Source organism: Sarcophilus harrisii, chromosome 1, assembly GCF_902635505.1.
Source record: "Sarcophilus harrisii chromosome 1, mSarHar1.11, whole genome shotgun sequence".
In the NCBI taxonomy this organism is placed as follows: domain Eukaryota; kingdom Metazoa; phylum Chordata; class Mammalia; order Dasyuromorphia; family Dasyuridae; genus Sarcophilus; species Sarcophilus harrisii.
In genome coordinates this window covers 90,240,551-90,262,704 of record NC_045426.1, presented here as the reverse complement: position 1 = coordinate 90,262,704, position 22,154 = coordinate 90,240,551, and the positions used below count along the sequence as shown (strand labels likewise).

The window sequence follows — 22,154 nt, the reverse complement described above, 5'->3', positions numbered from 1 at the left end:
GTTGGCCTAGCTACAATACCCTACTTGATTCCTAGATTCCCAGTTACTTGTGGCTCATGCCACAGGAGACTCCACTTCCTCTCGTGAGCAGCCCTCTCTGGGACTGTCTTAGGTCCAACAAACTTCCTTATGCTCAGTATTCTCTCAACCAGTAAGGGGTCCCATCATCTTCCTTATGTGTAACATGCAGCATACGAGCGTTTCCAGGGATGTTTTTCTTAAAAACAAAACAAAACAAAAGAAAAGATGACACTTCCAGTTTGAAAACAAAAAATATTTGAAATGACCTAGCTGGATTTTTCCCAACAGTTCTGGACACTTTCAGTCCATTTTGTTTTTTATAAAAGGATCTTGACCAGCTGAGTTCTTCATCCTGCTGCTGGCTAGGTCATTATGATTCTAGGCCTGGAGAAACTAGGGCAAATTTTCTAAACTAGAATTGTTTAATTGTAGGTAGAGGACAGAAGAAGAGCTACATGTGATGAAAATGAGGTCCGATGACTTCATTGTTCAGTTTCACATCTAAGTTTTTTGACTTGAAGTTTGGTGCTCTTAACCACTATATGATGATTCTTGCCATTTCTTTTTTGTTTTTTCTTGTTTCTGGATTAAGGGAGAAAACTCAAGTATTTCTAATTTCCCATCCCAAAGAGATTTTGGTTGCATACTTTGTGTTTCAGAAACCTTCAGAAAAAAAGAAACAACTTAGGGGTTAAGATGGTTGGACTTCAATCCCTGGCTTCCTGGGAGCCTTCTCCAACTGATCTCCCAAGCTCTGAAGCATATTATGGAGAGTTTTCCTCATAGCTGCTATGATTTGATCCAGAATAGTGAAACACTATCTCCTATGATTTATCATCATCCTAATGACCAATAGTGGAATCACAATTCTGGAAGAATTAAGTGATTGCCTTAAGAGTACGATTTGAGAATTAATCTTTTTCCTCCTCAATTTTCAATTTAGACATAGCCAGGAAAAAAAGTTGTCTTGCTTGACTGTGTAGTTATCTGTAATAGGGATTCTATCTTTCGGGATTCTTTGGGAGGTGAGAAGGAAAGAAAGCACATATTTTTAAAAAAATTTTTAATAAAAATAGCATCACTGTGATTGATATTCATTTTACTAAATACCTTAATCAAAGTCCACATTAATGTAATTTGCAACAGTCTGGTAACTGGTCATTATTCTTTCTCTAGGGAGTCACAAGCTCTCAAATGGGAATTTCTTACTTGATTTAACGGGAACAACAAGAGTTCTACAGAAACGTTTCTTAAAGGGCCCAGCCAAGCAACCCCATGCACCTTGTTTTGGGTTATGGGATTAGAACTAGAAAAAACCTTTGACAGCATCTAGCCCCCAATTTATTTTCTAGGCAACCTTCTGTAGTTGCCGCCAGCCCTAGCTCCTTGTCTGAAGAGGGAATGGGAAAGGAAAACCTCAGCTAGCTCTGCCTAAACGTGAATAACAAACTGACCTCAAACACTGATAAATAAAAGGATCGGACAAAAGCCAGAAAGTATACCTATCAAAACAAGCTCACTGGTAGTAATCAGAAAATTGTGTTTATACAAACATGGCTCATAGAAGAACTAGATAGATGACCCAGCTTGTTCCCGTTACACTAGGCAAGTTAGTTCCCTTCGTGAAACTGGCTCTCGTGGGCTATTATGTCTGACTGAACTAAGTGCCAATCCCTTGATGCCCCTAGACTTTTTAAAACCTATTGTCGATTAGTTGGTAATCTGTAGTGGTGGTTTCTTTCTAGGAGTTCTCCGCACTACCTAAATCAAAATTAAAAGCTATCTCATTGCTTCTGGCATTGGGTTCCATGATCAGTTAAGTTTGGGGAGGAATGTGTAAGGGTAATAGAAAGCCTAGGAGAATGGTGTTGGTCAAAGAAAGCTGAAAGAGACATCTCTCAGTGTGTCCTGGTCCTTAGGGCAACCCTCTAAGATCACATTTCCCCACTTCCTCTTCCCCCTTTCATTCCCATTCTAGAAAGGCCAGACAATTTTGAGGAGATTTGACATGTTAAAAGTTTAATTTGTAAACAAATGAGACCAAATACTGGTGCTGATGTACTGGTTTGAAAGCCCTCTTCACTTAAGCCTTACTCCTACTTCAAAGAACTGGAAGCTTTCCAACTGGGGCAGGAGGTCCAGAGGGCCATCCATTTACTCCATCCAGCGCCTTGAGGTTCAAGGTCCACGGTGGGGTAGGGACGGAAGCCCATTCCTATCCATTGGGCCTTGTGGACAGTCTTGGGGGGCCTCAGGAGCCTTCCTCCCAGGCAGAGCTGTGATAACTAGGAGCCTGACTAGATGTGAGGTATAGAGGAGATGGACCCTGAAGTCAAAGCAGCCAACCATATTTCCCTGAGAGAAGCAGGGAGATGGAGGAAGGAAAGGGAAGCCCAAGGTGGACAACTCCAGGGCCCAAGAGTCATACCATGGAATTGCCCTCCTCAGGACTCCACAGGGCCCTGGCCACATCCTCCCGGCCTATTGCCCTCAGGGATGTCTCCAAGACCTCAAGGGTGGCTCCTGCCCCGCCCTCAGTGGCCCAATTGCAAAGCAGAGTGTGAGCAGGTGCTGGGCTCTGACCCATGGTCTCTACAGCCTCAGCTTCGTAGCCCAGCTGCTTAGCCAAGACCTGCCAGCCTGCTCTGGGTGGGCTGCCTGCCACCAGCAGCTGCTCCACTTCCTCTTGTCGCCCACTGGGGAGCTGTCCATAGAGACGCCACCGGCCCGGGTCTGGCTGGGCCCCTGCAGAAGATGAGATATGGTGAGTGGGCTTCGGTGAAAGAAGAGGGTTAGAGACGGGGGCAGGCTAGAGCTTTGGGGAAACATGCAGGCAGAGGGATGGTCTCACCTTTGCCCAAGGCTTGGAGTTCATGGAGTCCTGTCGTGTCCAGGCAGATACTACTGTCACTGTGCAGCTTCTCCCCCTCAGCAATGCCCAGTTCCCCAACCCGAACTTTTGCCAACTCTTGTTTCTGTTTATGGGTTCTCCAGCTGTCGAGGGGGTAGGTGTGAGAGGGTGATCCTTAGAGTGCCCATTGACTCACCCTATCTACCTACCCACCAACCTCCAGACTCTCCCGACCCATTGTTTGGTGTTGGGCTTTGGAGAAGGGCTCCCAGAGGACCCAGGCTCCCCACCTACCACTTAAAAGCAACGTAGGCTAGGAGTCCCACCACCACAGCTGCCAGGAGGGAGCAGTAGATGGGGATGATGGTACCCGAATCCCTGGGAGGCAGGGGGAAAGTGGAGGAGACATTGGAGTCTGCGCTCTTGGCTTCTGCATCACGGATCAGGATATGCAGTTCCTCATCTGAAGAAGGGACAGAGGGACAGAACAAGAGGCTTACTTATAAACTGGGACATCGAGTGACAGGTGCCAGAGCAACAAGGGAGAAAGACCTGGGGAACTTCTATGGTGAAGCCTTGGAGGGATGGGTACAAGCTGAAGGGCCTTCAGAAGGCTAAGCAAAGTTAGGTTCTGAGCAACAGTGATGTAAACACTTAACAATGTAAAAGGATGGAGGAATGGAAGGAAGATGATCCAAGGAAGAGAATGGTAGGGAAACCAGTCGAGAAATGACATAGTGACAGAAAACAAGAATGGGGAAGATCAAGTCTAATGGGGGTCAGAGCGATGAGAGAGAGGGCTAGAGGTGTGGCAGCCAGAGCCAACAACTGGATCCCATCATTCTTGCCCCTCTTATCCATTAATGGCCCATGAATATACTGCACAACACATAGGTACCCAGATGCTCCAGAGGGGATTCCCTACTCTAGGGACAATACTTTGTGTAGGAAAAAGCCTCAGAGTCACGTCTGCTAGCTGCAACTTCCAGTGCTCTAGTCATGTTGCCCGAGATTTCTGAACTTTGTCCCGGTTTCTCTGTCTCATCCAGTTTACACTCTATCCCCTTACCCAATTCCCAAAACAAACTTGAACCCCTCTTCCCTTTCCCATTTTGAATCTAATTGCAGTTCTCGCCACACCCAAGTCCTCAGTTCCAGAATTGCAGGCCTGCATTCAGATCCAAGCTAAATCCTCTGATCCTTGGCCCCTCCCTCATCTCTCTGCCCTTGCTATAGGAAAATGCTTAGGGGATCCTAGGATTTTAAGCTGCAAGATTTGGAGGTCATGTAGTCCAATCACCCGCTTTCACGGTTACTCTGGTATTCTAGACCCTAGGGAGGAGAGAGGAGCCATAGTTCCTTTCTCTGGGTATTCTGTGGTGGAAGATGGATTGAGGAAGAAAAGAGGTGTCTGGCACAGTGAGAAGAAAAAAAGGCAAATGAAATTATGTTGCCTCCATCCCCATGTGGTGGTGGGAAGAAAGTGTCGTAATTGTTCATTTAAATGGGGAGAAATCTAAAGATTGGGATAAGGGAATAAAGGTAGAGGTTAGAAAATATGGAGCAGATAAGGTAGAGAACATAGAGGATCAAAAGGATGGGAACTTCAAAGTCAGAGGAGGGACAAAGGAGCAGGTGACAAAGGGACCTTAGGTCAGAGGGATGGAGGCTTGTTTTAGGATAGCCAAGGAATCCTTTCTGCTGCCATCTTGGTCACTGTGATTTATCAGAACGGGATAAATTGTGACTATCATAACCTAGTCTCAGACACTGTGCCTTTCAACACAATCTAAAAGCCATTTAGCTTCACTGGTTACGATCACATTTGACTGCTCACTAAAACCTCCAAATCTATCACTAATGAAGATCTAGAGATGAGGCAAGACTTCTCTGAGGTTACAGTAAACTAAGGAAACGACCAGGATTCAAATCCAGGTCTTTGGAAACCCGGTCCTGGGCTTGTTCTGCATTAGAGATTTGTGAGTAGAAGGGGAATCTGGCTTGAGAGAAAAGAGGTTTGCTAAATGAGGGGCAGGATCCAGACTCCACTGATTGACCAAAGGCTAGAAACTCTCTCTCACTAAAGGAGCTGACCTGGAAAGAGGAGGAACCTTAGAGAAACAGAAGGGAGAGAAATAGAGAAGCTGGACAATCCTTTGGGGGCAACAGAGAAAAGGATGGTTTAGTGGTCCCTCCCAGCTGGGGCAGCTTGTGGATGTCCCATCACTATCTCTTGCACCTCCATCAACCTCTTCATCAATTCCTCTCTGGCAAGGAAGCATGTTACTTCCCCCTCTGGGGAAGATGAGACCTGGAACCCTGGAGCCTAGAATCCCTCTCCTGGAAGGCTTCATGGTCTGTTCAATGTGGCAGCCTCCATCAGCGATTAGGGCCTTGCAAAGGAGCTCCTTTGCATTTTTTTTTTTTTTAACTCCTGCTCTTTTTGCTTCCCACCACCACCTTCCTTCCTAAATACCCTCCTTAACATTATCTCTGAGCAAATCACTTCCCCTGTCAAAGCTTCAGTTTCCATCTCTGAAAAAGAAAGGGGCTGAGGTAGAGTTCTCAAGAGCTCTTCCACTACTAATATTTTATATTCTAAGGGCGTTTTTGGCTCTCTCACTATCATTTTTAGGTCCCTTCTGGCTTGTTTTCCAAGGTTCCTTGCCAACCTGATACTCTGGCTCAGGGAACCTCCCAGTTTTGATGTCATGTCTGTGAGATCCTATGACTATATTCTTTCTCTCCTATGCTCCCAAATCCTCCCTGTCCCTATAGGTTCCTGAGCCACCATCTCTTTGGAAGCTTTTCCTTGAGCCGCCGCTCTTGAAGCCTTCACTTTCTGCATCCCAATTTCTGTCCTGAACATCAAGGAGTCTTTCTCTTGGACGGGAACCGTGACCCCTGCCCTCACCCAACCTCACCCATGCAAAGAGTGTCAAAGAGGCGGGTACAGGCCAAGACCACAACTTTGCTGTGATTGCAGTGGGTACAGGCTTTGCAGGGCTCCTGCATACTGCTCTCCTTCGAATAAGTGTCTGGGGGACAGGGCTGACACACAGTGTCGGTGTCCTTCCCACAAGGGATCCTGGCTTCGTTGCCTGGGGGGCAGGCCTTGCATGGCTGGCATTGGTTGGTGCTGTTGAGAAACTGTCCGATGGGGCAGCTGCAACATGGCTGGCAGGGCCTGGAAGTGCCATCTGGGGACAAGGTCTCATCTGTGGAGGAAAGTGGGGAACAAAATCAGGCCCCCAGGTGCTATAGGAAGAACCCAAGGCTGGCAAATCTGGGTTCGAGTGTCCTTTCTGATACTACCTTCCCCTCTGGGACTGCTGCTTCCAAGGGGATCTCGGCTAGTTCTATAAGTTCCAGGGCCACTTGGAGCAATCCCCTCCTTTTAGGTCTCATTTTTCTTACTCTCTAAAACAAAGCTTGGGAAGGGATCCTTTCTAGAAGGCTCCAGTTTGTACATTTCCATAGTTACAGTCTCTGCTTCTTATCATTCTCTCCTTGTGCGATCTCGGAGCATTTGTAGGCTGAGGGAACTTTGCCTCATGGACCCCACAAGGGGATCTTGTCATTGATCCTGAAGACTCCAGGACAGAAGTAATCCCCGGGACCTCCCATCCCTACAGCACTTGAAAGTTCAGTGTTTTCCTCCTAATCCTGGGAGGTAAGTGAGGGACTGGAATTGTGCCCATTTCATACATGAGAAAACTGAGGCTCAAAGGAAGTATTGACTTAACCAGCCAGTGCCAGAGATGGCATCTGAACCCAGGTCTTTTCACTGCAAAAGCGGATGCTCTCTACTACCCCCCCCCCAAAGTGCTTTGAAAAAAGCTTAAAGCACCCCACAGGAAGACCGGCTGTAATTATATCCTTCCTTTCGCCCTCCCCCCCCAAAACCGGGGTGCACAAGCGCACTCACGTACTGGAAGGGCATGGTTCACACTTCACATCAGGTTCTCCACAGGGCTTTGAGGCCCCCCAGTCTGGGGGGCAGGTGTTGCAGCACAGAGCTCCCCAAGGGAAGAGCCCACTGGGACAGGACTGGCCAGCCCACACCTGGGAAACAGACCCAGTAAGGAGGAATGCCAACAGCTGGGGAGCCCGCCCCCCACTCCTTCAGGCCCCTGCCTCAGCCCCGGGGCTGGGAGGGGACAAGGGAGCCCAGCCGAGCAGAGGCCAGAACCTTAGATTGGGGGAGGGGGCTGAGAGGGCAGAGACACAGACAGACAAGGAGAAAGTCGGGAAAGAAAACACTGATCTTTAACAGCTGCAGTCAGGAGAAGGGGGTGGAGACCTGAGGAGACTTCCGCTGTGACCCAGTGAGGGGGGCCTTCCCTCGGGGCACAGGGGAGAATGGCAATGAGAAGGTGGGAGAAATGACAAAGGGAAGAGTGAAAGACAAAAAGAGGGATAGACAAAAATCATACATAAATTCTACTCTCCCCTCCCCCAGTCAGTGGTCGAATGGGCTGAGGAGGAGGACATATCCTATCCATGATTTCCTTTAAACCCCAATAAATTAGCTCTTTCCATTTCTGCAATCCAATTTTATGTTCTGTGGATACTAGGGATAATTTGCTCATATGAGGAGAGATGATTTTTTTTCTGAAATAAACCTTTCATAAGGTTTCAGGTTCAGAAGGAAATAAAGCTTTCCTCCTGCCCTAACAAGGATCTGCATAGACAGAAAACATCTCAGATAGGGTTCCTGGTACCCTCAGAAATAAATGCAACCAGTTGATACTGAGGTCCAGAAATATGGTACCTTCCCCTCTGAGTCACATAGCAGAGACTTTCTAGAACTAGAGTCCTGCAATGAGATCCTGCTTCTAAACATAAAATACCATTTCTTGGTTGGTGGGGATACTCAATGCCGGAGATGCTGAAATGGGGACAAAGGGTGTACCCTCTTTCCCAAAGGAAATCTTAGGCTATCTGGATTAAAGGGGACAAAAGGGATGATCTAGAGAGGGGGACTTTGCCAATTGGATTCAACAACGACCTTCCAACTGGCAGAGACCCTTCTGAACCCCAATAAATCCCTGCATTCCCAATTTCTTCTTTCCCTTCCTCAGCATTCCCTCTGAAAGTGGAAAGGCTCAAGACCTATTGACTCCACTTGACTCTTAGATGCAATTCTGTGTGGGATGCAGTTAGATTTGTGGGTGATGGAGAGAACCCAACTGTTTCTAATTGGCTTAGTGACCTTAAACTAGATATTCCCTTCTCTGGGCCTGGAAATCCTCAATTGTAAATTGAGAGAACTGGACAAGACCTAAGATCCTTCTTTCTAAATTTGGTTCCATTTTCTAAGGTCCCTAATGCTTTGAATTCTAGGTTCTAAGAGACTCAAGAATTCTGATTCTCTAGGTTAAGCATTGTGGGTAATCTCAGTGGCGCTAAGAGCTCCTGGATACCTAGCTCTTGCTCCCTACCTGTGAGTTGAGGCAGGAAATTATGTCTCCTAGCTTCTCAAATCCCCCATCTGTAAAATTCTCTGTATGATCTAAGTATCTTTCCAGCTCCATGTTCCTGTGTGTGTGCATGCCTGTAGATGCAGGGCTGTTTTCTGCCTGGCACTCTACGTCTGTCTCCCCAAGTATACGGTTCATTATTTCCATGAGGCCACACCCCTGCCTTGGGGGCTCTCATCCTTTGTGAAGAGGAGGGGAAGGAGAATTGGGTGTACTCACATTCCTGAACCCCAGGCTTCCCCGCCCACCCAAACCTGGCTGAGACTTGGATGGGATATATGGCGAAAGCCTCCTGACCCAGAAAGGAGGGGGAAGTTGGGGGGAAGGGGATGGAAGGAGAGAGAATGTGTTCGTGACTTTCTCAAAACCACAAGGGATCTACTTTCAAGTCATGAGACCTGTTTTCTAATGTTGATCCTAGCATTAACTTGATGTGTGAACCTGGGGCAGTAAGTTCCTTCAGTTTCCTTATTTTTAAACGGAGAGTCCTAGGAATCCTCCCACTTCAACAATCTTAGTAACTTTTTCCCTTCAACTATCAGGAGTCAGCCCCGGCCTCCTCCCCACTTTCCTCAGCCAAAGTGGTCAGAAGCCTCCCAATAGGATAAAGACCCCCCCCTTTTCCATAGTCTCCCCGGGGGTTCCCACCTCCAGCCTCCCCTCCCACTGGGAAATGCCGGACTGCTTCTGAGCTGGTGGCTGCCTTGTCTGGACGCAAAGGGATGAAGTAGTAGGTTATCTCTGGGAGGCACATTAGCCCCTGCAACTCCCTCCCCAAAGCCAAGTCAGAATACAGTTCTCCAAAGGGTCCGGGCCCCGCCAGGAGCACCCCCAAAAGGGTGGGCGCAGGCTGCTCCTCCCGGCCCCTCTCCCTCCCAGGCCTGTCTCCCGGGTTGGGGCAGGCCAGCCACCCGTGGGAGGGGCAGACGGATGGGAGACCAACGGACAAACGGAGCCTCACCTCGGACGGGAGCAGCGACCTCAGGAGCAGCCATAGGAGCCAAGGGCGCGGCCGCCGCCGGACCCCGGACATCTTCTTCGCCTCGGGTCCCCAGGTCCCTGTCCGGGTCCACAGGGAGGGGACCAAAGCCTGCTACGGGAGCGGGCGGGCGCAAATAAGGAAAGGTACGAAGGGAAAGGAGGGCCCGAAGGGAAGTCGGAAATTTGGGAAGCCTGAGGAGAGCCCAACCAGAAAGGGGGGGGGGGGCAGGAGCCTGGGCGAGAACTTGGGAGAGGCTAGAGCGGGGGTGGGGAGGGGAGGCGGGAGAGGAGGGAAGGTGGGATTCGAGAGCCCGGGGTGGGTGAGGAGGAGGTGCAGGAGCCTGGGCGAGAACTTGGGAGAGGCGAGATGGGGAGGTGGGATCCAAGACCCCGGGGCCAGTGAGGAGGGGCGACAGCGGAGTTTGGCGATCGGGAGTCTGAGAGGGCGAGAGCTTTGCAGCCCGGCGAGTCTGGTAGTGATCCTGGGGGGCGCAAGCCAAAGCCCAGCCCGGAGAGGGGCCAGAGGAAGTGGAGAGACTGTTGGGTAGACAGCAAAGGACCCCGCCCACCCCGGATCGGTGGGGGCTGGGACTGCCTCCGCCCCGCCCCGTCCCGTCCGGTCCCGTCCCGTCCCGTGCGGCATCTAGAGAGAGGGGCCCGGAGAGGGGCGGGGTAAGGAGGTCCCGCGGGAGGGAGCACCAGAATACCACCCCCCCCCCGCCCCCCGCTCCCGCCCAGTTCCATCTTAGCTCAATTAGGGACCTGCTGGGGCAGGGCACGCGCTAGCACAGACAATAGAAGAGGCCCGTCAGCCTGCTCCCCCCGTTCTCCCTCTCCCTCCCGCACCACCAGTGCCCAGGCCACGCCGACAGCTGGCCGACCACTCAGAGCACACATGCCGGGTCAGATGCTCCGCTCCCCGGCTCATTTCAAATTTCAAATCCTTGCAAAGCCCCGCTGTTCCAGCTGGGTGGTGGACGCTCCCCCTCCCGAGGCGCATCCTCCCCCTCCTGCCTTACTTAGGAGGCGCCTTTGGGGAGTTGTTTAAAAAAAAACGCCGCGCCAGGCTGGCTGCCTTCTGGTGAGCCTCCGCTTGTGGTGCGAGAGGGAGGGCCTCTGCAGCGGCCCGGGAGCTCGGCTCGGCTCGGGGAGCCCCTTAACTCGTTTCCCCATTCCGGTAAAAAAGAGCGCCCGGAGCTCGAGCGAGATGAGAGCTCCCTGGCGGCCCCGGACGGAGGAGCGGCCTCTGGGCTCAGGGCAGCCAGACTGGTCCCCTGGAGGCGGACACGGGAGCAGCCGGGCCTCTGCTCCCCGCTTCTCCAAGTGGGCAGCGCCTGCCCTGGCTTGCCCTCCTCCCTCCGCTGACGGCCTCGGAGAAAAGCGCGGGCCTTTTTCCCGGACCCACCTGAGAAGCCTCCTGGCAGGGGCTCCTGGTACCTGCGCCGCGATTCCGGGCGGATTATCCTGAATCAGCTGGCCTCCATTTTTAGAGTGGTATTTAAGAGGGTCCAGAGTAAGACCACAAACACTCCCTCCTCCCAAGTCTGGCACACGCGGCCTCCCACCACATGCCCGTCTTTAAAGCTGGCAAAGCGCTTTATTTGATGTGATGAGGGCAATGAAACTCAGTCTCCCGTCTCCAGCGACCGCGGAAGGATGGAAACCTAGCTGTGTCCTGCAGGCTTCAAGGCCCACGGCGCCCACCCACCCGCATTCACCAGGCACTTCGTGAACTTGGCAGGACAAGCGTGAAGCAAAATGGAGTCCCCAGAGTCTTTGGAGACACCCTTTATTACTGGCATTCTCCACTCTTTCCCCCTGCCCCCAAAGCCCTGCGCTGGGCTTCGAGCTAAAGAGAAAAAAAGTTTGGTCCCTGACCCCGGGAGCTTCCGGGGGAGGGGGGCGGAGGAGGAGGGGGACACAAGGCTCACTTTTAAGAAACAAAGGAGGCCCAAAGGCATGGGAAGTGCCTCCTCTCCATGGTTTATTTTAGATCAATAAAGAGACCTCCCGAGCCATCTAAGGATATTCCCTTCTTTTGACGTATGAAACAGACCCCGGGCCAGCGAAGTGGCCAACCCGGTCCCGGAGTCGGGAGGATCTGAGTTCAAATACAGCCTCATACACTTGACACTTAACTGGCCCAGCGGCCCTGGGCAGCTCACTTCGGCCCATTGCCTCACCACCCCCACCATCCCCCAGAGAAGGGACATATGCGGGTCACCTAGGTCACCCAACTGCAGTCCTGATCGGAACCCAGGTTCTTGGTCTGCAGAACCGAGGCTCTGGCGGACACACACGGCCTTGAAAAGACCCATAGCTTTTAGCCTCCTTTCCCATCCGGCAGTTCACACAAGGGCCAGGGCCACTTTTCCTATTCTCTTTTTCCCTTCCCCCCATGCCACACATCTAGGGTGAGAGGGAAGAGACAGAGAGACAACGGGGAAGGGGGGGGGGGGAAGCAGAGGCCACCTCCGGAGAGGAGGGCCAAAGAGGGGCCATGCAGCCTTTCATCTCGGAGGGGTGTCGGATCCAACACCCCCTTCATGGGCCGGAAGGGGGGTGGGGCAGACTACTTTGGAGCCTCTGGGAACCATAAAACTTTTTACTGGGGTAGGGGGGGCAGGAAAGGAGCGGAGAGGGGGGTGGGGTGGGAGGAAGAGCTAATTCAGCCCTGGAGCTTCTCCTTTCAAGATCTCCGAAGGTGTTCCGTAGCCACCGAGAACTTAGCAGCCAGAATAAGGGGGAAGAGGGGGGCTGTAAAACGCCAGGCTTAAGAAAGGGCTTGGTAAAAAGGCTAGTTGGGTCCCATTACTTTTGATCCCAAAGGAAGAGAAATCCAGAGAGGTTTTGCCCCAGGTTATGCAACTAGAGAAAGTATAAACTGGGATTGGTAGAACCTAGCAGTCGGTCAAAGGAGGCGATCATTCAGGATAGAAGCCTTTCTCACAAACAAAAGTGCACTACTGAGGGTAGGTACCTTTACTTCTGGGTCCGTTGGCCAGACAGATGGAGGGCCTCAAAATGAAGGGGCCAAAGGGTCAGGTTTGTAGTCAAAGGCGCACATCTCCTTTCCCCCCACGAATAGTGAGGCGGTTGTGTATTGGGGCGCAGTGTGACAGTGGTTGTGCTTTTGTGCCCCACATTACTGTGCCTTTGGAACACAGGGTATGTATCACCATATTGATAACTGTTTCATTGTGATAGGTTGTTCATCGTCAGCATGACTGCCATTTTATCACTCTCACACTAATTTTAAGCCATAGATCTTAGAAGTTGAAATCCATTTTTCAGAAACCATTTTCTTAATCAGCTCCCCAACTTCACCTTTGTATTTTGAACACTTTGCTTTAAATGGGGAATGTACTACCTGTGCCTCTGAGGGAATATTTCTTTCGAAAGACGTGATCATCTTTAACAATGATTTCTAGCTCCTTTCTGGCAGTATCATTTATTTTCATTTGAATCATCAGAAGTGAGTAGCAGTCATCAAGAGCCTTCCTGGCACAAGGGAAAGAGCACTAGATCTGGAATCAGTGAATCTAAGTTCAGATCCTGCCTCTGTCACTCCCTAGGTGCACTTGGGCAAATTGGGTTAGCCTCAGTTTCCCCATATATAAAATGAGGCTGAACTCTTGGACCGTCTCTTCCCTTACCCCCCCCCCACTTCAAATTACATGTAAAGATATTCATTTGTGTAAGATTTTGAGTTCCAGCAGTCTAAACTTGAATTGAGCGACTGAAGGGTGGGTATAAGTTTTTATTGAGGTTCAATCTTCCTCCTCGGGTTTCTTTTCCCCACCCCACCCCTTCCTGCTGAGTTTGGGGATATGGGCACTTGTGATGCATCTGGTGAGTAGGTGAGAGGAGGGTGCAGGGCCGTGTGGAGTAGAGAGACACAGAGGCCGGGCAGATACAAAAACAGGACAAGTTTATTGTTGGGGGAAGGCCACTTACAGGGACGAGGGTTAAGGCCACGGCACCGGGCACTGGCCCCTTTGTGCTTGGGGGTTTGGGAAAGAGAAGACAGGCTGTCCCGGACACCACCACCCCCAACCCATCCCCCCCCCCCCGGGCTGTGCAAAGTGCTGCCACGTGGACAGGGCCCAGGGGCTCGCTCTCCAGGGGAAGGTGGACCACCCCTCACCACCCCCTTCCTTACTCCCACCCACAGAGTAGCCTGCTTTCCCTGGTCCAGCCAGAGAGAGGCTTGCTGCCCCGCCTCCATACCTGCCAGGGGGCGGGGGCTTTCCTAAGGATACCGGCCCCCACCAATCCCTGAGCTGAGGGGCGGGCATGACACCTGCAAACGACATCCCCATCCTCAAAGCCTATTTATAGGCGTGTGCCGAACCCCAGCCCGACCCGGGGGGCCGAGGACAACAAGGGAGCTTTTCCCCTCCGGTGACCAGACCAGCGCCAGGCCGGCCTCCGGGCGTCCCACCCGCGGCGAGGCGGGGCCGGCGTGTTCCGGCCCAGGGCCAGTGCAGAAGTTCTCCTGCCCCATTCCGGAGGAGGAACGGGCTGGGGGCGGAGCCAGAGCGCCCGGATCCGGGGGGCCGGCACGGCCGGGAGGGGACGGACGGCCGGGCTACGGTCACTTTGCCTCGGGTGGGTTATATTCCGTCTCTCCGGAAGACACCTGCGAGATCCGCCGCGTGGATCTCCACAGTCTCCTGGCAAACTGCCCGGACCGCACCTGAGGGAGGAGGGCGGAAGAGAAGTCAGGCTCGTCCTCCGGCCTTCCTCCTCCGACCCCCACTCCAGGGACCCCTGGGGTTTTCCCCCTCACCTCCGAGGGCTGTCCAGCCCCCACCACTATCAGCTTCCCGTCCTCCAGTCCCACAAGGATGTGGCTCCTCTCCTTGGTCACTGCCACACTGTGGATGGGCACCTTCATGGACAGTGAGGGCACCGCTGGGACCAGACTGAGGAGTGACAGGAGAAAACAAAGGACTCAGAGGCTCCCCCGGCCAGGGTGGACCCCCAGCGGGGAATGGGCAGGAGAAGGGAGGGCGGGCGGTACATGGTTAGAGAAGCCCAGCAGCACCCTGGAACCTTTTACCGTAGGGATTACAATTTTATGGTGACCCAAGGAGAGGGAGGTAGTCTGTTTATTATCAACTCAAATTCCTGTGGAAAAAACTGAGTTAATTGTCTACCAGAGGGGGACCCAGGAAAGTGGCTGAGTCATTAAAGCTAGCCCTAGAACTGGGAACATCATCTAAAGGCAGGGTCGCCCAGGCTGGGATCCCGTGGAAACTGGTCTATGTCAAGATGGACAGAAGGTCAGATAAACGGCCTTAATGACAACTTCCAGCTCTGGAATCTGACTTTCCCCAAAGGGGTAGAAGAGAACCCAGGAAGTAGCCTCTCTGATTAGCTGGCTGAGAGAGGCCCTAGGACAGCCGGCCATCACCACAATACCCCCCCATACACACACACTTCTGTGGCTTTTTAAGAGTCATGGAGCACAAGTACCCCATGAGGGAGAAAGTACTTCTTTTTATAGGGACAGCCACAGTCCCAGACATCCCTAACACACCTGCCTCCAGGTCCTGGGCCCTTTTCACTAATCCAAGCTATAGAGGCCCAGATCAAAAGTGGACCCTTGTATGTCTGTTGGCGAGTTGTTTTTTTGGGGGGGAGTCCCAGCTGTGACTTCATCTTACAGCAACAGCAGCTCTTTGGTAACTTGGGGTATTGGTTGGGGGCATTGAGGTGAAGTGACTTCCCAGGATCCCAGAGCTAGCCTGTGTGCTGTCAGAAGCCAGACTTGGTTAGTGATTTGCGATTGACTCTTGGCCCCTTCACCCTGGCACAGTCCTGTTGGTAGCTAGGACCGCCGCTAACGGTACAGACCCTGGCCCGGGAGAAGTAGATCGAGCTAAGGGAGGTGGAGCCTGTTTCTCAATGCTACAGGCCAAGAAGACACCTTGAAAAAGACAGAGAAAGAACAGCATTCTTGGCAGAAGACCTGGTCTTCTTATGGTCAAACCTAGACCTTTCCTGAGCTCAGGACTGTGCCAAAATCTGGCCCTACAAAGAAACACAGAAACAAACCCCAAACCAAGAGACAGTCCCTGGGCTCAAAGAACTCCACCACAGCAAGGACTCCCCCGGAGCAGGGCACAGGGCCTGGTAGAGACTTAATCAACCCACTGATCCACCCATTCGACAAATACTTAGTAAATGCCTGCTATCTACAAGATCCAGAAGCACAAGAGCTTTGTCCTCGTGCCCAGCAAACCGGGAGGCACGAATGAATAAATTCAACATACATTTAATCTAGCCCAGTAGGAACCAGAAGTGGCTCCAAGGTCATGGAAACAAAAATGGGGAGAGGAAAGGGAAGGAGGACTCAGTACAAAATATTTGAATATGCCCTCCTGTGTTCCCCAGGCTGGCGTAGGGCTGGCTAGCTCTGCTTCAGAATCCCCTTGGGCAGCCCGACACACATGCTCGTGTGGATGTGTCTTTGTGTATTGGAACCAGTCTTCCCCTTTTGGGGGGAAACACACCAATAGTATAATTAGCCCACGTTTAGGAATTTTAGGCCCAAGCCCTAGGTATTTCACAGGTTAGAGACTTAATCTGTGTTTTGTTGAATGAAAGAATGAAAGGGAACTTTAGGCACCAAAGGAAACTCAGAGGGGGAGGGAGAGACCTCACCTGTGCAGGTGGAGGATGTGAAGGTTGCACTGAGCTGTGCCCAACAGCACAAAGGTATCAGTCAGGGCCAGGGTTGTGGGTTGCTCCTCCAACTTCTGCGATGCCAGCAGACGTCCATTCACTGAGTAGAGGTGCAGGAAGTAGCTCATCTACGGCAGGAAGAAGGATGGAAAGTCAGCCTAACCTCTATCCCCTACTGATCCAGGCACCCAACTGACTTCTTCCTCCCTCCCCAAACCTTAAGATAGGGATTCCATTCCCCTGGTAATCTACAGCTTGTCTCCTCTATCCTGGGCTCTCCCCACCTGTCTTTATCCCTTTCTGCTCCATTAGGGTACTTCTCCCTCACTGTTAAGGTTTCAGGTGGGAACAGCTAAGGGCCCAATGGATGAAGCACTGACTCTGGAGTCAGAAGGCCCTGAGTTCAAATTTGGTCTCAGATACTTGACACTGTGACCCTAGGTAAGTCTCTTAACCCTGATTGCCTTGTTTTCCCCCCTCCCCACAAAAAACGATCTTAATCCCCTTCTTCCAGGATGTTCCCTTTTAAATAGTTTTTCCAATTACATGTAAAAATGTTAAACATCTGTTTTGTTTTTATTTTTAGTTATCTTGAACTTAAATACAAAAAGACAACAAAAAAAGAACATTTCATAGTTGTGTATATCTAACAGATTAATTACCATCTTGGGAAAGGAGAGAAAAAATTGGAAATCAAACTTTTATAAAATAAATGTCAAAGACCAATAAATAATTTTTTAAAAATAATAAAAATGAAAAAAAATTTCTATGGCCATAGCACAACATAAGTTAGGATTCAATACAAAGCCATTTCCATTTCAGACTTTTTAAACTACATAATAAAAACTACACATCATTTTCAAAGCTACCCTGCTTTTCTGTGCTTTCTTCTAAGTTTTTTTGTTCTCTGCTGTGAATTTAAAACTTGATTTTTTTTTTTAGTTCCAAATTCTCTCTCTTCCTCTCTCTTGAGAAGGCAAGCAATTTGATAAAGTTAAACATGTTCAATCATGCAAAACATTTTAAAATTTTATTTCCTACCACAGTGTTCCATTCTCATTCACACAGGCACATACATACACACACACATACATATATACCTGGGCCCCTGGTCGTTCCTGAGCCAAGCTCTGCACCACAATTTGACCCTCAGGCCCCAGGGCCAGATGGGCCACAGGTCCAGGTACTGCACCCCCTAAGGGCTGTAGTGAAGCCACAAACTGACCTCTCCTGATCGTGTGGATAATTACTGTCCCATCCTAGAGAGAATGAGACATCAGGAAATGGATTCAGAGCCAGGGGACCAGGGTCGGGGACAGAAACCTCTGCAACCCCCCCACCAAAAACAAGGTGAAAACAGGATACTGCTGTGGTCCCGAGTACCTGTGGCCCCGGCCTCACCTTGGAGCCTGACACAGCCATGTCCAGCTCTGTGCTGATGGCCACACATGTCACCTCAGCCTCATGCCCGTACAGGACCTGCACTGGCTTTGAAGCCAGGCCTGCTGACAAGCCACCCTAGGGAGAATAAGCTGGCATTAGGACCATCATAAAGAAAGGAGTCCTCCATAAGGAGGAAGAGGACAGGTGGGAGCTGGGGGGAGAGGGAGCAGCAAGAGAAAGATGCTTATTTGGTCCAGTATTCCTCTATTCAGCTCCCCTCCACTGCCTTCCAAGGCCTACAATGCAGGGCCACCAATCTACCTTTCCAGCTTTAAGCCACATTACTTCCCTTCTGTGTAATATACACTGCAGCTAAGTCAGAGCTCTAAACCCTGAAACTCTGTGCCTTATGCCCTCCTGCCATTTGCCTTAGCTTACCCTGTTTTCTAGGCCTGTTTTAACTTGTTATATTCCTAGATTTGGCCTTTAAAGGTAAATCCAGCTATCACCTTCTCCAGGGAGCCTTCCTGGATCTTCTTAGTTACTTCCTCTCAGATCTCACAAATATTGTTTGACATTCTTCTAGTGCAGGCGGGTCACCTCAGCTTGTGCCCAAAGTGATACTTGCTTGTGTAATAAATATTGTGAATTAAAGTTATCTGCCCTGGGTAGATTGAGCCTCATGAAAGGCAGGGAAAGAAGCCAAAAAGGAAATAAAGGAAAAAGAAAAGAATGAAGGAAGGAAGGAGAGAGAAAGGGAGAGTCACTGTAACATTTAAAAATACACAGAAGAGAAAAAAGTCCAGAAGAGACAAAGAAGCAGAGCAATACGGCATACTATTCTGTTACATTGACATATATTTCATGGTTTCATATGTAAGCATCTTTTTCTCTTCTTTGTATATAGGAATATTTGTGTTTATTAATGTCAATTAAAGTCTATAATGAAAAAGGATTTGGGGGAAAATGGTTTGGGGCTTAAGAATGGGCAAACGGGATAGAATGAACCAAACCAATTAGGCCCAAAGCAAAACCAAGGACAGAGAGGAGAAAGAACCAGAAAGAAAAAGGAGAGAGGGTGGTCTGCCTCCCCTTCCCACAGTTACTGCAGCCGTCCGGTTCCCGTCCCCTGGGCCCTAGGGAGCTCACCTGTTGCAGGACCTGCCACACCATGCAAGTTGTGTCCCGGGAGCCTGAGATGAGGTAGAGTCCACACAGATCCAACGCAAGGCAGGTCACCACATCTGCAGACAAACACAAAGGTGGATGGAGGCTTCTGATCAACCTCTGGCCATGGGCTTATCCCTCTCTGTTCCCCCACCCCCACTCCTGGCTCAAGACACTCCATACCAATATGGCGACTGAGCTGGCTCAGGAGTTTGCCGCGGGGCAGGCTGGTCACCCGAAGGCTGCCGTCCCAGTGACCACCACTGAACAGGAGCTTCCCATCTGGGGCCACGGCCAAGGCGCAGCCGCTCACGCCCCCACCGGGTGCCCAAGGGCCGCTCAGCAGTCTCTGTGTCCTAGGATGGGAAGAGAGCACCAAATGCGAGGCTGGAGCGTGGACTCTCCCTCCCGCCTTCCTTCTCCGTCCCCCACCCCGCAGCCCCCTTCCTTTGTATTTGGCAGCGCCAGGCTATACCCACACCCACCCCCCCACTCCGCGTCTGGCCCCCTCCTACTTGGCGTTGGACACGGTGGGGTCCTTGCTGAAAGAGAAGTAGTTGCTGATGTTCCGGTCGTAAGGCAGCCAGTTGTGCGTCCCCAGCAGCCCATTGGCACTCACGGTCACCTTTGGGAAGGACAAGAAAAACACGTGTGGACCTCCATCTAGAGCAAGAACCAGCTCGGGGGGGGGGGCCCTGAAGAGCCGGGGATCCCAGAAGACCACTTCAGTGGCACTTACCAGCAAGTCCGAAGATCCGGAGGTCATGAAGGAATGGGACTGCCGGTGGGGCACTACAGTCAGTACCAGGGGCACTCCGTCGGCGATGTCCTGTGGCACAAGAAGCACAACCTATACTTCCTCGCCGAGCCAGACCCAGGGATGACAAGAGAAGCACTCGAGATTCCCCGGACCGCTGGGGAGAGTTGCAGGATAGTCTTATTCTGTTGCCTTCACCAAGCACTATTTATAGCCAGGTAATTTTTTAAATGAATTTTTTCAGGACATATTAAATTTTGCTAAAATGCTTTCTAATCTGTGAAATCATTTTATTCTTCCAAATGCCCTAACCAGAGGCCCAGACGTATGAAGGGCTCAAGGCCATATCATGCGACAGTACCAGGGCCACGTCCAGAAACGATCATACTACGATGGCATTTATATGGCACACCAAGGTTTACAAAGCGCTTTCCATGCCGCCGCCTCTGGTCTGGACTTCAGCCTGAGGCTTGTCCTTTGCCATGAGCTCCTGGCTCTGGCCGATCCCGCTCACCTCAACGAAGAAGGCCTTGAGCTGGTCAAGGTTCTGGAAGAGATTTGGCGAATAGGTGTCGAGGCGCGCCAGGCGACGAGCAGCATCCTCGGCGGACAGTCGGGGTGGGTGAGGCTCCTGAAGACACAGCCCCCCAAGTCAGGGCAAGCCTGTGTGAAATCTCAGGGTCCTGTTCCCTTCCCCTGCACAGCCCTCCCCGCAGCCCTGGTCCCACCTTGAGCAGCTGGCACGGGGTCTGTCCAAAGTTGCTGATGATGCCCTCCAAAGCCTTCCGTTCTGTCTCATCTGCCACGGCATCCAGATCCACGGCCCCTAAGGGATTGGGAGACACTTTGTTATCCACAGACCCACAGACTTCACAGGTGAAAAGACCTCAGAACACGGGCTATGGAGGGTGAAATAATACTGGGCAGACAGCGGGGACTTGGCTGACTTTATTATCTTCGCTAAGTTCCATAAAGTATGGAGAGCTGAAGGAAATTTGCTGTGATCTCTACAGATTAAACAACGCTTCTTTTTCTGCTAAGGGCAGGTACGGGCTACAAGAGAAGGAGAACACATCTCTACTCTTCATGTTATGGAGGAAAAGTTAAATATTTCTTTTAAAAAAATGAAAGAACTTCAACGCGAAAATAAAGAAAGAGATTTTAAGAAGCAGAGGGGAATTCTGACTTGGATTAGGGGGATGAAGGGTAGTAGAATATGACCCAGAAAAGAAAGAGAAGATGGAACAACTGAACACTCGGGGTTAAGTGGGAAATATGCAGGCCCTCCCCCAAGAAGCAGCAACAGCTGCTTGCCTTCTGAGGACCCATGATGGAATCAACAGGTGCTGTCAGGGCAGAGTTCAGCCTGTCAAGGTCTAAGAAAGAGCCGGTGAGTCATGGTGATTGGAGCCTGAAGCAGCTGTGAATGGAACAGAGCAAGAAAGCTACCATCTTCTCAGACACATAGAGGGGCTAATGCAGAAGCTCCCAAGATCTGTCACATTAAGAGGGTAAGGTTAGAGCTGGAAGAGACTTTGGAACAATTCCAAGAGTCTTATGATGGAAAATACCATCCACATCCAGGGAAAAAACCATGGAGACTGAATGGCGAACAAAGCAAATGATTTTCACTTTTTCTTCTCCTTTCTACTGGTCTTTCCCTTTTGTTCTGATTATTTTTTCACTACATAACTAATGTAGAAATGTTTAACATGATTGTATTTATATAATGTATGTCAGCTGTTTGTTCCTTTGGGGAGAGGAAGAGTAATATGGAACTCGAGGAAATCTTACACAAATTCAGAATTTCTTTGCAGAATTTCTCTACCTTCTCATCCTCTGCAACAAGTCTGAAGATAAAGTGATATTCTTTTTGCAGATATTTACCATAGGATGATCAAATGTATAATGAAATGTTTATGAATATCCCTTAGACACAAGATAAAACCAATCTTATCAACATATTTGCCTCTAAGAAAACCAGAGAGCCTTCTTTCCATTTATCTGAAATTTCCTTCTTGTATTCTGGCTTTGTTTATAGGAAAAATGAAAGACTGAGATAATGCCCCCCTTCCCCAGCAGCTTGTAGGTCCCTAAACAAGGGTTTCTCTAGAATAACAATTACTAGATGAAAGATGTGTAAGTATATATACACCTCACACATAAAAGAGCAGAGAAGGCAGGAAGAGAGTAGAAATGGACTAAGGCTATACATTATGGAGATATTGCCACGTGAGGAAATCCGAGAGAGAGTCAGCATAACAGAAGGTATGTGAATAGTGAGTGATTCAGGCAGAGAGAGAAGAGACATTGTCATTAATGCATTCTACAGACTACCAGGAGAGAAAGAAGAAATAGAGTAAATGGTTGTTGAAACTGGTTACTTTGGTAGAAATGATAATAACTTTAAGAAGAAACTAATTACTTTATGTTATAATTTATGAATAGAGAAAAAAGCTGGGCTAAGGATACGACATATTCATTTGATTTGGGAAAAACAGATTTCAAAATGTTTAGAATGATGAAAGGTATCATGGGTTTAACAGAGGATATCACCCCAAGAGAGATGATAAGGTATCACAATTAAACTCTGAAGAAACCAAGAAAAACAATTTTTATTTGAGAAGGGAGTATTGTTTAAAAAGACCAAGGGGGATACAGAAAGAACTCATCGACTAATTTTGGTCTTAATTTAAGATATCCATAGAAGATGAGAGGCTAATACAGGATGAATACAAAAGTTCAATATTCTGCTACTTCTCTAAGAATAAAATGAGAAGTAGTAACTCTCAGAATGACTTGAGGTCTGTCAAGGAAA

The 22,154-nt window shown here is 50.0% G+C and overlaps 2 protein-coding genes across 6 annotated transcripts in view; both read right to left on the bottom strand.

The window, feature by feature from the left end:
• Window positions 1-1,827: 1,827 nt before the first annotated feature.
• On the bottom strand, window positions 1,828-9,891 carry LOC100931911 (death domain-containing membrane protein NRADD). The gene is made up of 6 exons (XM_012543431.3): window positions 9,317-9,891; window positions 6,805-6,937; window positions 5,797-6,090; window positions 3,167-3,335; window positions 2,873-3,015; window positions 1,828-2,766 (listed from the first exon to the last, which is right to left on the bottom strand). The coding sequence occupies exons 1-6, from the start codon at window positions 9,386-9,388 to the stop codon at window positions 2,444-2,446; spliced, it is 1,134 nt and encodes a 377-aa protein (XP_012398885.1). The 5' UTR covers window positions 9,389-9,891; the 3' UTR covers window positions 1,828-2,443.
• Window positions 9,892-13,248: 3,357 nt separating this feature from the next.
• The window catches only part of NBEAL2 (neurobeachin like 2), a 158,310-nt gene continuing 149,404 nt past the window's right edge, over window positions 13,249-22,154 (bottom strand). For all 5 annotated transcript variants that reach the window (XM_031960582.1, XM_031960562.1, XM_031960568.1 and 2 more), the window contains 11 exons: window positions 20,065-20,162; window positions 19,851-19,967; window positions 19,319-19,408; window positions 19,095-19,204; window positions 18,763-18,935; window positions 18,562-18,656; window positions 17,431-17,547; window positions 17,130-17,288; window positions 16,009-16,157; window positions 14,129-14,264; window positions 13,249-14,035 (listed from right to left, as the gene is read on the bottom strand). In XM_031960582.1, coding sequence (XP_031816442.1) covers window positions 13,934-14,035; window positions 14,129-14,264; window positions 16,009-16,157; window positions 17,130-17,288; window positions 17,431-17,547; window positions 18,562-18,656; window positions 18,763-18,935; window positions 19,095-19,204; window positions 19,319-19,408; window positions 19,851-19,967; window positions 20,065-20,162 — 1,346 coding nt within the window. In that variant the 3' untranslated portion in view covers window positions 13,249-13,933. The remainder of the gene's footprint in view (window positions 14,036-14,128; window positions 14,265-16,008; window positions 16,158-17,129; window positions 17,289-17,430; window positions 17,548-18,561; window positions 18,657-18,762; window positions 18,936-19,094; window positions 19,205-19,318; window positions 19,409-19,850; window positions 19,968-20,064; window positions 20,163-22,154) is intronic.